Below are 17,527 nucleotides of genomic sequence, written 5' to 3'. Positions count from 1 at the left end.
TTAAAAAATCTGGACAGTGTCTCAAATTGCTATTTAAAGTAACAGTCTTTCATCCCACTTTTTAAGTCCGTGACCTACCTTTGCGCACCAAGAGCATTGACATTTGTTGCCAGGTCTGGTCATCAGTGCAAGTTCCTCTCCGAGATTCACTGGTTTTCCCACGAAGATGAAAGTACAGAGAGTTGTTCTCAACTCACGACCAGGTAGGGGAGTTTTTCCAGAACTGAATATTACTTCTGCTTGCATCATCTTCCACAGTGTAATTGCACATGTGTCGCAAACGTTTGCTGAAACCAGTCTTTTGCACATATAGGTAAAAATGGGGAGCCTGTTCCTGAAAATTTCCGCCTGGAGGAAATCTCTCTGGTGCCTGACTTAAGTGATGGGGATGTTCTTGTTCGCACGCTTTACCTCTCAGTGGATCCTTACATGGTATTACTGCAGACTTTATGAATGACCTTTTGCCTTTGCACCCTATCTGTCAGGTGCATTAGGTTTTGGGGGTTTTTTTGTTTTTGTTTTTTAATATGCATGTGAACTTTCCCCCTTAAATGAAATCTGAATTCATATTTAAGCTTATGGCTGCAGTTATTTCCACTTAAAGTATCAACTTCCTATTTTACCATCTGCATTGCTCCCACTGATCTTTTTGTTCTCAGCGTTGCAGAATGAACGAAGACACCGGAACTGATTACCTGACTCCCTGGCAGCTGTCAGAGTGTGTGGACGGTGGAGGTGTGGGCATTGTTGAAACAAGCCGTTGCAGCACATACATCACAGGAGATGTGGTCACTTCATTCAACTGGCCATGGCAGACCCACGCTGTTATGAAAGGAAGTGGCCTACAGAAGGTATGACCTTTCATTGTGTCAGAATAGACACTGCACAAACTACATGAACATCATTTAAATTTTCTCTGTTGCAGGTTGATCCTCAGATGGTTGATGGGCACTTATCCCATTTTTTGGGTGCAGTTGGCATAACAGGCCTCACTGCACTGTTGGGAGTCAGGGAAAAAGGTCATGTGACCAAAGGGACCAATCAAACAATGGTAGTAAGTGGCGCAGCTGGTGCCTGTGGCTCCCTAGCAGGACAGGTAAGTACTGTAAAGACAATCAGGAGCTTATCCAAATACAAGTCATATTCTCAGTGAGTTTAGATAAAGTAAGAATAAAGATGGTTGATGAAAAGCACATGTATTTCAGAAATTACACTCAGGGCAGCAAACAACATATGGTTAAATAAATTCAGATCGGTTGGTGGAAAAAAGAAATGCCCCAATAAATCATCTCACCCTGTTTTTTGTTTTTCCAGATTGGCAGGCTGGATGGGTGTGCGAGGGTGGTTGGGATCTGTGGTACTGATGAGAAGTGCAAAGCTTTAGTGGAAGATCTGGGCTTCTCTGTATCCATCAACTACCGTCGTGAGGATGTGTCAGCACGACTCAAGGAGAGCTGTCCTGATGGCATCGATGTTTACTTTGACAATGTGGGAGGTGCCGTCAGTGATGCTGTCATGGAGCAGGTTTGTTTTGAGGACGATCACTGAATTGATGTTTTTGCTTGGTTTTTTTTTTGTTTTTTTGCCAAAAATCTGGCAGCTTTTTTCAGTCTTACAAATCTAATCTAAGACATCAACTCTCACCAACTTTAACTACCAGATGAACAATGGTGGCAGTGTGATCCTCTGTGGGCAGATCTCACAGTACAACAAGGATGTGCCATATCCTCCACCCCTGAGCGAGAAGATGCAAGAAGTCCTGCGAAATAAGAACATCACCCGGGAGCGATTTATGGTGCTCAGTTACATGAGCAAAGCAGAAGCTGCCCTGTTTGAACTCAGCCAGTGGATCAAATCAGCCCAAATCAAGGTATAGTAGAAATGGTGATGATGTGTGGTTGACTTTGTGGGCAATCTAGTTTGCTTGCAAAATGCATGGCTCTTCCTTTCCACTGTTGTAATTTCACTTTCTCTCTGCAGGTGCTAGAAACTGTGGTGAATGGTATAGAGAATATGGGAGGTATGTGACTACAGCTTTGAGGGTTTTGCTTTACAGACGTTTTGTGGCAAGAGCTTAATCGCTTGGTTTTTTCCATTTCTTGCAGCTGCATTTTGCTCTATGATGAAAGGGGGAAACATTGGCAAGCAAATCGTAAAGGTATCAGAATGAATATCCTTTTGTATATCACTGCTGTTAACTCCAAGTAAATCAACTCTTGTTAGCTAGTTTTTTAGCTGATGCTATTTGTTAAAAAACTAAAATGTAAGGTGTGAATATAAAATAGAGCCATTTTGAAGCTTAATAACCGTTGTGACTTTAAAAAAAATGGTACAACTGTGAATTAAATGCATAAATACAGGAATAGTTGTGCAATATTTCAATACTGCTTCAACATACATTTTCCCTTTTACTGTAACAACATTGAAGCAGGCTTCTCTTGCATGGAGAGCATAGTCTTCATGTGCCATGCCAAGTGATTTTTGTTAGACTGAGACAACTTTACATAAAAGATGGTGTTTTGAGACAATTCTAGTTGCTGACATGCATTTTAATTGTTCTTAAAACTCTTGGATTGTTTTTGTCAGCGCTGGCCTTCACTAAAGGAGCACAAACAGAGAACATAGGATGTACTGTAATGAACATTTTTATTCTTTTTTTTTTTTTTATTATTTCACAGCACTATAAACCATTAATAAAATAAAATCATGGTTCTAATAAAAATATGTGGCAGGTGTAAAATCATCATTTACTCATTCATATGCTTCAGAGTTTGAATGCAAGAAGGGATGCAGAATAAGTCACACGAACACCAGCACATCACTTACAGTGTAACCCCACTCCCCCCCATGCTGTTGATGCAGTGGTGGAGTTGATGTCAGTTTTTTTCTTGTGAACAGTCAGGTCAACATCCAGTGCAGAATATCCAGGTTTAAATTAGTGCCATTGAACTGTCAAACCTGTCATTACAAGATCATGTTTAGGTTCCTTAATTTAAGAAGAAGGAAAAAAAAAGTCATGCATTATTTTAAGGTGGAAAGGATAATCATCCAATACTGTCCAAATCCATTCAATACTGCCTCCATGTGGACAGATGGAGAAAACTTAATACGTCTTAAATAATAAAAGGTACTGAGCATTTTTTAATATGTGAATAAATTACAAATACCAGATGACTTGACAGTGGAGTGTGTGGAAAAGGTTATTAAACCTTTGCCAGCAAGAGTGCACAAAATTTAATTTCCTCTGTGTCGTAGCAGCTGTTCAGTTATTAAATTATGTGTCTTATCTCAGCATTGAGCAATTATTCTGTAGTCATGCTGTGTATAATAAAAAATTATTTAAAAAAAAAAAGGATGAAACTATTAAGAGTTTATCTCCTATTAAAAGACTGATCATAACTGTAGTCATGTACGGTTTTAGACCAGTTCCTGTGGAATCAAGGCAATTGCGACTACCTAATAAAAAGGATTGAATTACAGATCAACAGATACAGTTTACTGCCTTCACACATTCACAGAAAAGAAAAAGAACATTCAGAACAAAGATATTTTCACTCACAGATCTGACAAACAATTTTCCGGTGCTGACTGATCACATGAGGGAGAAATAAAAATCACATAACAGTCAAAATGAATAAATAAAATCATATTAATTCATCTCATTTCACCACAGCTATAACACATTCATTTAGTTCTATTTTTTTTTTTTATTTCTTTTTCTCTTTAGCCGCCACAATGGATTGTTTGACATGGTTTTAGTTCACTGAACTATTATGAAGTATAAAAACATTGTCCTGAAATACTATTGGGACCAGCCTTTTGTTTAAGTGCTCGCATTCCTGAGAAACAAACAGCTGCTTTCTGTAGTTACGTGTGAAGGAGCGTGGAAAATAAAGCCGCCTTTTTGTGTGAGAGTGAAATATTTTTTATTACTCCAATGTGAAAGTTTAGCTTGTACTGGCAGTTGTTTGCAGTGGCATTGATTCGATTTGAAGACACTTTCGTTGGTGAAATATGTGTTCCCAGCTCTACTACAGTACTAAATTGAACTTAGATGTCTTGAAATTGCATGTAGAATAAACATAAGAATATGATCGTCTATGCTGCAATGTAGGAAGATTGAAGAAGCTTGGAGAAGAATGTATAAAAATGCGGCATACCCGATTTCCTATGCACATGATTTGTGTCAGAAGGTAAACATGAGGATCAGTTTGGCACATCCAGCCTTCATCAGCAAACAGAAATGGTTCTCAGAAGGGGAAATGAGAGTTTAAAAAGAAAAAAAATTAAATCATTCTTATTCATCCTTTGGCAGTGGTGAAGTGGCTCTTAGCCAAGGCAACACTTCCAAAAAAAAAAAAAAAAGTGCTAGTTCTCAAGTAAATGAGTCGGCTTAAACCACAGCAGGATACAGCCCTGACAGTACACCGTAAAACGCAGCATATGTTGGATCCATCCTCACATAGCTCCAATCGGCCATTTTACCCTTAATGCATCCAAAGTGTTTTTGCCTTTTACACTGTTCACATTGCTATGAATATGGGCAGAAATGTGCTCATTTGTGTGTTACAATAACATGCATATTAAGTAAACAATGCTAACTAGAAGAAACAGGACAGTGATGTACTGTGAAGTGGATTTGGATAGAAAGGGGAAAGAAAAAGGAGAGGCGCTGCTGTGTGGGGAGAATTCAGGCTTTGAGGGTGAAGAGAGACAGCAAAATATATCTATGAGTCAGGCTTGAAGAAAAATGATGCGGTACGGTGCAACTACTGTCAAGAGGAAGAGTCGTTCTTGCTGTTGTTGCGAACCGGAGGGGCGGGGCCTGTCCAGGCGCGGTAGACCAATAGGAGACTGAGTCCCAAAGCCCACGTGCGAACAGGAGACAGGAAAAAAGCCATGGGGCCGTAGGTCTCCAGGAGAAAGTAGCAGGAGTGCACCTGCCAGGTGAGCAGCAGCAGAATGAAGAGATGAACTGCAAGAGTCCGGCAGCGGTGGCCCGGCCGCTGGAAGTGGGATCGGAAGGTGTTGCCACAGCAACGATGGTGGAGGCTCCAGCAGAGGTAAAATGTGAGGGGCATGTTGAAGAAAAGCAGCTGGAAGTGAGGAAATGAGTACAGGAAAAAGGGATTAATGCACTTGTTAATTCCTAAAATAAAGATTGACTAATGGGACTTTTCTTAACTTCTATATATCTTTTTGTTTACTTTTAATTTTAAATAAAATGAATACTCTTACCTGAATGACTCCAATAACATAAGTGAGACTGCCCTCCAGGAAATGTCCGTCAATAAACACTCCGAAGGCAAAGCAGGCGCCGCTGTGGCCGTCTATAAGCTCTCCTATGAACCACGGGCCTGATCAAGCACGTCATACCGCCACATAAAACAATCGCAGAAAAATCTTTAATTAATATACTGTATATTACTTTAGAGAAAGAGATGTGAGAAAGAAGTTAACAAACCTAAGGCTGTAGACAGGTTGAAGAGCAGCAGGGAGTAGTAGAAGGTATCCATCTTACTGACCAGATGGAGCGACATGCACACTTGAGAGTACAATCCTGTAAAACAGGAGAAACCACAACAAGAAAATAATCTCTCTTAATGTTCTTACATGTAAGAATGCCTGACTGGTGGTCAGTAGGAGTTCACCTCTGCCAGCAGGAACATGTAGAAACCTGAAGGCGAGGAGCACCCCGACATTCAGCAACACTGTAAATATGAAGGCGACTCGGCCCAGGATATAATGGTCGGTGAGGAGGATGAAGGACTGAACAAAACTGAAGCTGGGGGTCACACTGTCCTCCAGAGTGAAGTGCTGCTCCCGCACCGATGACCGGCCTGCCGAGTCCTGACCAACATTTACACAAAAGGATGAGAGGGATTCAAAGTATTAAAAATTAATGAGTCTGCATTAACATCTCTGCAGCAGAATAACAAAATTTCACCACATAAATGGGTTAGATATACAAAGCAAGGGTGCCAAGACGGCTGCGCATGATTCAATTTAGCTAAACAAATCTACCAAACCTAATCAAGGATCATGAAATATTAAAATGCTCAGAACATTTTAAGTTGAAGAGAAATTTATGCAGCACCAACCTCCACTTTAACTCTAATTGTGTGTAGCCCAGTGAGATAGAGAGACGGGTCCCATAGCAGAACATAGAGAGGACCTCCAGCAGAGCGGCCCCTACCCAAAGGCTCCCCATCTATGCTTACATGCACTGCAATGATGGAAGCCTCTGAGAAGGCCAAGATCCTTTATAGATCAAATCAACAGAAATGTAAGAAAAGAAAACACGTTTGAAAATGTTTCATATGCATTTGTATTTAAACATAATAAATTTTTACTACTAGCTGATTAAAAGTCCTTCATGATGCAAGAATGCAGGCATCACAAAGTGATTTTGTTGGGTTGAAAGGTGTCATAACTTTCTACATGCAGACACACTAGTTCACATAGACAATGATGTAATTTGGTCCATTTTCTAAAGTCAGTCTGTGTAGCGGTGATAAATCATATGCAGTAGAGGCAAGCAAGCAGGCTAAAAATTTAACCAGCACTCAACACACAAACAAAACAGACACCTGATGTGCGTCGATCTTCGTATTCGACCCAACGGCTCCACCCCAGGGTGCAGGTACTGTGCATCTTTAGGGTTGGTGATGAGCACTGCCGGCCATTGTTCAAACCGCAGGTCAGAGAAACTCAGCAGGTCATGATCAAAAGCCATTACCCTGTATCTGCAAATCAAACCAAAACAAACTTTATTTATAAAGTAATTCTCAAAAAGAAGTGCAAAGTGCTCTACATAATAAATATATAAGGTCTAACATTGAGCGATTCGGGGCCGAGTGTGAAGCGGCTGGGATGGGAATCAGCACCTCCAAATCTGAGACCATGGTCCTCAGCCGGAATAGGGTGGATTGCCCTCTCCGGGTCGGGAGTGAGGTCCTGCCTCAAGTGGAGGAGTTTAAATATCTCGGGGTCTTGTTCACGAGTGAGGGAAGGATGGAGCGTGAGATCAACAGACGGATCGGTGCGGCATCTGCAGTAATGCGGACTCTGCGCCGGTCTGTCGTGGTGAAGAAGGAGCTGAGCCAGAAGGCGAAGCTCTCGATTTACCAGTCGATCTACGTTCCTACCCTCACTTATGGTCATGAGCTGTGGGTCGTGACCGAAAGAACGAGATCTCGTATACAGGCGGCTGAAATGAGTTTCCTCCGCAGGGTGGCCGGGCTCTCCCTTAGAGATAGGGTGAGGAGCTCAGTCATCCGGGAGGGGCTCAGAGTAGAGCCGCTGCTCCTCCGCATCGAGAGGAACCAGTTGAGGTGGCTCAGGCATCTGGTCAGGATGCCTCCTGGACCTCCCTGGTGAGATGTTCCAGGCACGTCCCTCTGGGAGGAGACCCCGGGGAAGACCTAGGACACACTGGAGGAATTATATCTCTCAGCTGGCCTGGGAACGCCTCGGGATCCCCCCCCGCAAAGTTGGCAAATGTGGCTGGGGAGAGGGAAGTCTGGGCTTCCCTGCTTAGGCTGCTGCCCCCACGACCCGACCCCGGATAAGCGGCAGAAGATGAAGATGAAGGTCTAACATTGATCCTTGGGGAAACAAGAATAAAACCCATTCAGAACAGTACCAGAGGCACCCACCGGACATCCAAGTGTTAAAAACATGTGGAGATCCACTGTACTGAAAACTGCAGTTAGATCCACTAGCACCAGTCTGCAACCTTCTGTGAGTCCATGCTACATCCGATGTCATTAACAGTCTATAAAAGGGCCATCTCTGTACTGTGGTTTGTCCTAAAACCAGACTGGTGTTTTTAAAAAATGCTGTGTTTATTTTAAAACTCATTCAGTTTAGATTAAAAACAACTACTTTTTCTATCTATAAGTTGGATAAAGGTTGGTAATTACCAAGGCTGTTAAGAACTACATAAATCTTCCTTTGAGAAGGTTTCACCACCACCATTTGAAAAGCATGTGGCAAAAACACCCTTTTGAAAAGAGCAACTCATGTTTATTTAGAAGCTTGAACTCAAAGAAAGCAGAAAGGGATTTTAAAAGAAATGTGGGATCTAAAAGGCAAGTTTAGGCTTTAAATTGCCAGAAGAAATGATCAAGTAACAAAACTAGTGTTTCCATGGGTAAATTTGGCATTTTGTTGACATAAAGGCCTGGATCTGAAAGCGTGGATTTTACTTCTGAAGTGGTCTTCTATGTCCTCACATGCACTGTCCATTCCTGTCATGGTGGACTTGTTAAAACCTGTCTTGTATTTTATTGGAGCTAAGAGTCAGTTTTTTAAATGTATAAAAGATGAGATTTGGATGTATGTGTTACGTTTGAAATAAAATGGTTTGTTGTAAAAGTTGCGAAGTCGTTTGAGCCAAACGTGAAGTTGCTGTAAGGGGCTGAATTTGATGCCCCAAAAACAGGGGGATGAAAGTGAGATGATGTATTTTTGATGCTGTGGATCAGGGTGATAAATTCTGGCTTAAGGGTCTGTGACTGCTGCGAACTGAGATCGTTTGAACCTGTGTGGACTCCAGAAGAGCTTTGCTGTGAAAGCTAGTATGCAAAGTTGGTGATGTCATTGATGAGCGCAACTTGGCAGCACAATGAGCGGCACCTGGTTACACACACATGCCTGACCATGGATGTACTCACAATGACTACGTCTGGGATTTGTCAACAGAGCCGAACCCAGCCAGCAAATCATACTGGTCATCGGGTCAGTAGTACCAAGAGTCAAGGTGGAGGTTCCCGTTGCTACGAGAGGGGAAACAGCAGGAGGGGAGGCAGTTGTCCTAGCAACTGAGGCCCCAGCAGAAGTGGCCGCAGATCTACAGAGTGTGAACCAAGCTACCTTTCTGAACGGCGACGAGCCTTAGGTGTCGACTAAACCAGTTTATTAAGAGCTGTCGACGCTTCGCCAAGGACAACGATGAGCATCGAGCATCGATGAAGAAACAACAACCAGCTGAGTAAAACTCAAGCCCACAGTCCCGGTAGCCACATGGACACAGCTGGGTGGTAGTGCAGCCATGACCCCGTCCAACATGAGTGCAGACAGACCATCGAAGCAGCTGGAGAGGACAAGGGGGTTCCAAGGAACCGTGTTTTATAAAGTTGCTTTCAGTGATGCAATCTGCATGGACTTCATGTGGGCCAGACGTGAGTTCATCCTTTCATTCTTAGATTTCAGTTCCTCTGAGAGTTTCCGGATGTCTTCCTCGAAGTTAGTCATGTGCTTGAGAGGCGCCTGGGTGGCCACGTTGATCCCTATTTGTTTTTCCAGGAAACATAACTAAAACCTTTCTTTGTAACGAAGAAGGAAGTAAAGTTTAACTTTTTTTAAAACAAGTAAAAACAAGACACTCCTCCTCAATGAACACAGCATCCTGTTCATAAGAACAAGAAATTATTCATCTAGTGACAGCTGGGTGACAAATACAGAAGAGCGATGGGGGATTTATTCAATGAGAGACGAATATAAGAAAAACTAATAAAAGGATGCAATTTGCAGTTAGAATTCTTCTGTGATCTTACTCACCTGCGGTTGTCCATCCAGTCACCCAACTCAAGCTCTAGGGTGCCTTGAGGATGTCGACTGTGGAGGATGGGCATCAGGCCACCAAGTGTGTGCAGGTGGCCACACAGATATGCAACTGCAGATCTTAACATACAAAAAAATCCAAAGGAAGTAGAAAAACAATACTGCCGATTATGAATCTTTGACTAAATCATTATCAGCTATGACATAAGTCTAGCCTGCAGGTAAAAGTAAGTTTACACTCAAAAACAGGTTTACTATCCAACATCACAATACCTCATTACGTCCCTTACGCCCGGAGATGGGGAGACGATGGTGGAAGTGGTGTAGTGGCCAAACCAGATTGACTGGTTGCTTTTCAGACTCTCAACTCTGAACGTGTCCAGCAAGTCCATCTGAGTCTGTCACAAAACAGAAAAAGAAAAAAAAAAAAAAAAAAGACTCTTGTACACCTCATCCCAGGCATCTGTCATTACAAACAGGAAATGCTCAAAATATTTCAAGATGTAAAGAGGCACCCACCAGGGCTGCCCAATTAGCCCATTACTAGTTGACTTGGCTATAGAGCCTTTATTGATCATACTGAACACCCTACCATCAATTTGTGGGATCCACAGGGGAGAGATAGAGTATTTTTGTATGCAGATGATTTATTAATATATGTATCAGACACTGTCCGAAGTTTCCCACTATAATCCATGCCATGAAAGAATTCGGAGCTTTCACTAAGTAGGACCATCACCTGTATTCCAAGAGGGCAATGATCCCAAACACACTTCCAGACTGTGTAGGGGATGTTTGACCAGAAGCAGAAAGATGGAGTGCTGCATAAAACAACCTGGCTTCTACAATCTCTTGACCATAACTCACTTGAGATGGTTTGGGAGGTTTTAGACCAAAGAGTGAAGGCAAAGCCTCTAACAAGTGCTCAACACCTCCAGGAACTATTGATAAGCCATTCCATGTGATTGCCTTATGAAAGTGATTGAAAAAAGTCATGAGTGTGCCGAGCTGTCACCAAAGCAAAAGGTGGTTACTTTGAAGAATCTAAAATGTAAAACATATTCTGGTTTATTTACCACTTTTTTGTTTATAACATAATTTCACATGTGTTCCTTCATAGTGTGGATGTATTTAGTTGTACTCTGCAATTAAGAAAATGAAAAAAGAAAAAAAAAAACACTGAGTGAGAAGGTGTGTCCAAATGTTTGACTGGTACTGTGTGTGTGTGTACCTACCTACCTACCTACCTACCTATATACATACATATATATATACACACACATTATATATACACACTATTCACAAAAAGTTAGGGATATTCAGCTTTTGGGTGAAATTTCACAACAAGCCTAAAATGCATTTAAACCTGTACAGGTGAACTTAATGTGATCTTCTCTAAGCTTTTAAATGCACATGTCCAACTGGTAAATGTTTCAATAAGTTTTGCACAAGTTGCTGTTCTCTAACAAGGAGCTTAACGGCAAAAATCACGGCAGGTGTGTGATCCTTGAATTGACCAATAAATGTCCTGGTTCAATTAGAGCTGGTGTTTAAACAGTTGTCCTCATCATGCTGTTCACATTTTGACATCATGAGACCAAGACGACACCTAACAATGGAACAACAGTCCCTTGCCATTGCGATGCTTCAAACAGGACGTTCTCAGACAGAAGTGGCCACTGAGCTTGGAGTGTCACAGAGTGTCATCAGCAGGTTGCAACAGAGATATCGAGAGACTGGAACAGTCACAGAAAGGCCTAGAAGTGGACGTCCTTTGGCCACATCCCGTGCTGATGACTGCTACATTGTGAACACTGCCCTGAGAAACCGGATGATGAATGCCACCCAACTCCAGGCACGTTTAAGAGAGGTGAGAGGCACCCAAGTGTCACGTCAGACCATTCGAAACCGTTTCCATCAGCGTGGTCTGCGTGCTAGACGACCTGCACGGGTACCTGACCACACCACCAGGCACAGGCATCATCGTCTTGCATGGGCCAGGGAGCATTTACGCTGGACGAGGAACCAGTGGGCCTCAGTGCTGTTTCTCTGATGAAAGTCGATTCATACTGAGCAGAAATGATGAATGACGTCAGGGAGAGCGCTATGCATCAGCCACTGTTGTCACCAGGCGAGCTTTTGGTGGTGGCGGTGTTACAGTGTGGGCAGGGGTGTCCACTTGGTACAGAACTGCCCTACACTTTGTGAATGGTACAGTGACAAGCCCATACTACCTGAATAACATCATTAATCCAGTGATTGTGCCCCTACATGAACAGCACAGGCCTAATTGCATCTTCATGGACGACAATGCTCCTGCTCATCGAGGCCGCAGCATCAGGGAACGGCTGTTGGAGACTGGTGTACCTCAAATGGAATGGCCTGCACTCTCTCCAGACCTGAATCCCATTGAAAACCTGTGGGATCAGCTGAGCCGTCGTGTAGAGGCTCGAGACCCTGCACCCCAGAACCTCAATGACCTGAGGGCTGCCCTTCAAGAAGAGTGGGATGCCATGCCTCAGCAGGCAATAGGTTGCCTTGTGAACAGCATGAGACGTCGTTGTCAAGCTGTAATTGATGCTCAAGGGCACATGACGAGATATTGAGACGTTCAAATTTTTTGTTGTGGTGTAACTACCATTGTTGTTACCTTTTGTGTTGAATGAATTTTTTGAGATGAGGAAATCAGTAGTGCATCCTTCTACTTAAATGTCTTACTTTTATGATATTATATTACTGTAGCATGAACATATTGCATTTTCCATCAATTTCACCTGAAAGCCAAATATCCCTAACTTTTTGTGAGTAGTGTATATTTTACATACACACACACACACACACACACACACACACACACACACACACACACACACACACACACACACACACACACACACACACACACACACATTATATATATGAAATCCAGCTTTTATTGATGCCATGTCTCTGCAGTAGAAGTGAGTGACTCTTATTTAAATATACTTAATGTAAAGCTAGAATAAATTAAAAAACATGTTCTTCTTCTAAAGCAGTATTAAACAACGTGTGAAAGGAGGAGCTCTTTGGCTTAATTCAACGATTATTAACTGCTTGAAATGTACCTCAGTTTTATTTTCAATAGCTTAAAAAAAGGCAACCGGACTTGTATTTTATGGGATTTTCTATGATGATGTTTTGGTGTCTGCTGAGATATCGGTGCATTCCTTCAGCCGGGACTAAAACATCAAGGAAGATGCTCAACACAGTAGATTACCACAACATTACATCACCCATGATCCTCCGGAGAGGGACTAAACAAACAACAGTAAGAAGAAAGTTACAGACCACCTAGAGAAACAAGAAAAAGAAGAATGTTAGAGTTCCTCCACTGGCAGGATATCCTCCACGCCACATACAGAACTGCACGGATTTTGCTAAGAAAATTCAATATCTAAAACTTGTTCCAGGTGAAACCATTGTCCTTTGATGTCAGTATGAGCAGCCATGTAAACTGTCAGGAAAAGGCTACAGCAAGGTACCTTCTTACACAACAAGACTACTTTCCACTCTGACCAGACCTGTGCCCTGCAAGACCTCTGCTGCTCCACCACTCACTTTAAATACAACAACTATACAGCTGTCGGATCTGCAGTGTCCCCCACTGTGGCCAACATTTGTGGAAAGCAGATCACTGAGCTCCAATGAGGAAACACCAAACTAATAGTTCAGTTATGTGGATGACACCTGAGCCAAAAACAGAGAAGTACTAGCGGACAGCAACATTAAACTCTCTATAGAGGATGCCAAAGACAATATGTTCCTTTTTTGCGACAGTATGTACAGTGAATTGTACAGTGTGTTCACACTGAGGAGGATGGACACCTCAACACTGAGGTTTACCAGAAACCCACACATACAGACCAATATTTACTGTTTGACTCACCACCCACTAGAACAGAAACTGTCTGTCATCAGAACTTTAAGTCTTTAGATTGAACATCCTACAAAGATGGAGGGAAAACTCAATAAACAAAACACACACACACACACACACACACACACACACACACACACACACACACACACACAAAGAAAGTACTTCACACCAGTGGATATCCAAAGTGGATGTTACTGAGACCAGCAAAAATAGACAGGGAAAGGGTAGATGAACAGAGAAGGCAAAAAGCAGGAATATCATTACTCCATACGCAGCAGAGGTGTTTAAGAAACTCAGAGGGATCTCTAAACATGACATCCAAGGCATTTAAACAAAAACCACACCTTCAGACAGAAGCTGCTTCAAGCATAGGACAAAACACCCAAACAGAGGCTGTATGGAGCTGTGTGTGTTGTGCTATGCAGTGCAGTGAGGAGTAACATAACTGCATGCACCAACACTGGAGAGCAGTTATACAGGTCAACATAAAGGACACTCTTTTTAGAGCAGAGATGTACACATTTTAGCCACCTTCCTGGAGCCTACAATGCAGCATAGACTCGCCTCACCAGGTGGTTTCACAACCATAGAACCAGAATCACAAACACAATCTGGATGACTGAGAATCTACACTTATAAATTACATTGGTTGGATTCACTTATAAACACAGAAAATAAAAAAAAACACACTTTACTACAAAACATGATATAGGCTGAGCCTATAACAAGATCATCCTTTTTCTATTACTTCTGAACCAAATCAATGAGGCCCATATAAGCTGAGTCTCTATATCAACATAACACTGTCCAAAGAGTCCAATTCTTGAGACGAGTCTGCAAATGAAGCTGCATGGAGCTGTTGCTGTCTCAGGAAAAGATTAAATCATTTACAGCACAGCTTGCTGTTACAGCTTGAAGTCTTTATCTCAGGCCGACTGAGAATCACTGTGAATATTATCAGATAAAAAAAAAAAATCAGATCATTTCCAATAGAGCCTAATCTCTCTGAGGCATGGTGCTGAACAAGCCCACCTGGTTGAGAATACCAAAGAAATTGTACGGCCTCTTGGGTCCTGGAGTCAGGGTGGCATCCACACAGACAAAGGAGTAGTTTCCAAAAGGAGTTTTGTGAACATAATGGAATGAGCCTATTTTCTGATTAGCTGAATATTTCCTAGAACAAAAGAGAGAGAGAGAGAGAGGTCAGTGTGAGCAGCAAGATACTGCACACGAGTCTGCTTGGCAGCCAAGCTCTGACATAATTTGATGAATTTTAAATAAATAAAATAAATTAGCCTTGCAGGCAGGATGCACACTTTGTCTTACAGAGGATAATAACAACATAAAAAATGAGAGAAGCCGAGGATAAATGAGAATTAACAGAAGAAGCAACCTCGTTTCTCAACGTAATATCTGTCAATAGACAACAGAGTGTGTCTGTTCACGTACTTTCTGTTGCTATTTTAGTCTTCAGGAAGCTCAGTTAGCTTGGACTGTTGTCAGAAATAAGTCTACAGAGCTCATGTTTCAAAGGCACTGAAGACACATCATCATCTGATCGAATTCATACTGTAAGCTGCTGTAAGACATGCAGTAGACCCATGCTGGTCAAATACTGACCTGTAATAATTGTTGACGCTGTCCAATGAAATAATGTTGAAAGCATCTGTCAGAAAATCAAATTACAATGAGTTTGAGCTACAAGCTCCTCAAAATGTCAGACAAAATGTCAGAGATGAACTCTGTAAACTGAAAATTTATTTCTGGACTGATGAGGAAAACAAACTACATCTGTTTCCGCAGTAGATTCGACTCACAGAAAAACTCACAGGACAAACATTACCAGCTGGAAATGATAAATCACAAGTTGGAGATGCAATGACTTGCTGTGTTTTCTCTCTTTTTTTCTGACAAATACAAAATATGGATATCTTGTTTCACATCCACTACTCAGTGATTCAGTAAGAGAGGAGAAAACAGTGAAGAGGAGGGGGTAGGATGACTTCCTGTCTGATTATGGATTCCCAAGATTGTCTTTGCTTTTACACTCCCTGCATTAAGGCGGGGACAGAATCAATAGAACATCAGTAATGGCGCGGAATTACCGTGGTTTCCACGAATGTCAATCCATTTGGTGCGCTCCATCACACGGGACCTTTTCAAGATGTTGTGGTAGGCTTGCCATTCTACCTCATGCTGGAGCGAACCCACCTTACTCTCCGTTTTAGCATCTGTTAGATCACCTGTGACAGAAAGAAAAGATCATACTGAGCAAAGGATTCATCAAAGCAACAGACGTTTTAATAACTTTCATCCTGTTAGACCAGGGGTGTCAAACTCCAGTCCTCGAGGGCCGGTAACCGGCAGGTTTTTGTTGTTTCCCTGCACCAACACAGCTGATTCAAATCAAATGGATCCAGGAGCTTATTGTCAACCTATTTATCAATTTCGGTCAGGTGTGTTGGCAGCATGGAGCCAATAAAAACCTGCAGGATACCGGCCCTCGAGGACTGGAGTTTGACATGTGGTTTGTACTCACCCTGCACGTGTACAAACCACACCCATCAAGTCTCATTTCTATGAAAACCTTTTCCACTTTCTTGCTGGGGTAGAAGTGAAATTACCTGTTGCAAGAACAAGAGCTGGTTTGATCACTTCAATGGTGTCAGTGCAGAACTTTTCAAAATCTGGAATCCGTCTTGGATCATGAAATCGACTTATGTGGATGTCAGACACCTTGAATTACACACAAAATGGAACAAGCACAAATATGTACAATGGTCTGACACTATAACTGTACATAAGTCAGCAGTGTGAAAGGTGAAAGAAACAAGAGGGAAAAGTCTGTCCAACTCTTGTGTTTTGATTTTTTTCTTTTTCATCTAACACTGTCACACTTCTGTGGTCAGTGACCCCTTTCTGTCAATCATTCACAACAACCACTTAATTCCAATAACACTATGAGACCGAAAGCATATACAATATTCACGCTGAAGCTTTCTAAAGATGATTAAATTATATCTTCTTTACTGTCATTAATAGCTTACTAGACCAAAACCAGCTAGCCAGACCGAATAAAAGCCCCACCTGTATAAACCAGAATATATTGCTCAACTTGTCGCCGGGAAATGGTGGAGAACTTCCCTCGGATTCATCCCCGTCACTGACAGTCTGTTGCCGAACACTCCGTTTAGGATGCCAAGCCGTGTCATAGCTATCCAGCACCCAGGAGGTGATGTACGCCAGGACCAGTCCCAGGATAACCAGTGCACCGAACAGCTTCAGCATCCTCCTGTAGTGGCGAGAAAGGGGGCTAGCTGCCGCCGTCTGTCCCAGACAGGAAAAAAGCTAGCTACTGGTGGAAACAGCTAAGGGCACGAACCACACTAACATTAACTACAGATAAAAATGAGCCACTAAGCTACATGGCTAACAGCTAAAGCTCAGACCGTTTGTGTCGCTGCCATCGCGCCCACAGGAAATGCATTGAGGAGCGTGGTTCATTCAGGGCTCCGTCCAGCTCAGCTGCCTTCAGAGGCGGAGGAGGAGGTGGCTCGGCAGGTTAGCCAGCTGCTAGCTCCCTACCAGCTTCCAACACAGCACAGACCGGTTGGAGAAAACACGTCATCGCCAGATGAAAAAGATGGTTTATTAAAGACAGAGATCTCACTCTGATATTATTTTCCGAAGGTAGTAATCTGAGACCTCTTCTTCCCAGGGTTTGGAAATACCTGAATAATATCAACTCAACATCAGTTGCATGTTAGACCAATTGCAGTTGGTGTAAATCTATCTATCTATCTATCTATCTATCTATCTATCTATTTTTATTTTATTTTATTCGTTTATTTATCTCAAACATATATACAGTACAAAACAAGGATGCACATTTGTATAACAATATACCTTGTGTGAGAAGGAGCAGAAGGAAGCCCAAGACTTATTTAAATACTACTCCTTATTTACATTTTTTTACAACTTCAGTTATATCCTTACTTTGAATAATATCCATATGGAAATTTTTGTGCATTTTTTGGAATT

General features: G+C 42.2%; 2 protein-coding genes across 2 annotated transcripts; one reads left to right on the top strand and one right to left on the bottom strand.

Moving 5' to 3' along the window:
• ptgr2 (prostaglandin reductase 2) lies at nucleotides 1–2,465 on the top strand. Its single transcript, XM_079262596.1, has 8 exons — nucleotides 1–203; nucleotides 314–432; nucleotides 660–851; nucleotides 926–1,096; nucleotides 1,315–1,524; nucleotides 1,661–1,870; nucleotides 1,981–2,020; nucleotides 2,106–2,465. The coding sequence occupies exons 1-8, from the start codon at nucleotides 167–169 to the stop codon at nucleotides 2,168–2,170; spliced, it is 1,044 nt and encodes a 347-aa protein (XP_079118722.1). The 5' UTR covers nucleotides 1–166; the 3' UTR covers nucleotides 2,171–2,465.
• On the bottom strand, nucleotides 2,465–16,979 carry tmem62 (transmembrane protein 62). The gene is made up of 13 exons (XM_079262595.1): nucleotides 16,574–16,979; nucleotides 16,111–16,222; nucleotides 15,592–15,729; nucleotides 15,107–15,152; nucleotides 14,519–14,660; nucleotides 9,841–9,965; nucleotides 9,565–9,687; nucleotides 6,591–6,746; nucleotides 6,102–6,261; nucleotides 5,652–5,850; nucleotides 5,465–5,560; nucleotides 5,239–5,357; nucleotides 2,465–5,096 (listed from the first exon to the last, which is right to left on the bottom strand). The coding sequence occupies exons 1-13, from the start codon at nucleotides 16,772–16,774 to the stop codon at nucleotides 4,776–4,778; spliced, it is 1,938 nt and encodes a 645-aa protein (XP_079118721.1). The 5' UTR covers nucleotides 16,775–16,979; the 3' UTR covers nucleotides 2,465–4,775.
• Between the last annotated feature and the right edge of the window lie 548 nt (nucleotides 16,980–17,527).

The sequence above is a fragment of the Telmatherina bonti genome, assembly GCF_933228915.1.
Source record: "Telmatherina bonti genome assembly, chromosome: 22".
NCBI classification, from domain to species: domain Eukaryota; kingdom Metazoa; phylum Chordata; class Actinopteri; order Atheriniformes; family Telmatherinidae; genus Telmatherina; species Telmatherina bonti.
Note: the sequence above shows the minus strand (reverse complement) of the source record. Positions and strands in the feature narration are given on the sequence as shown.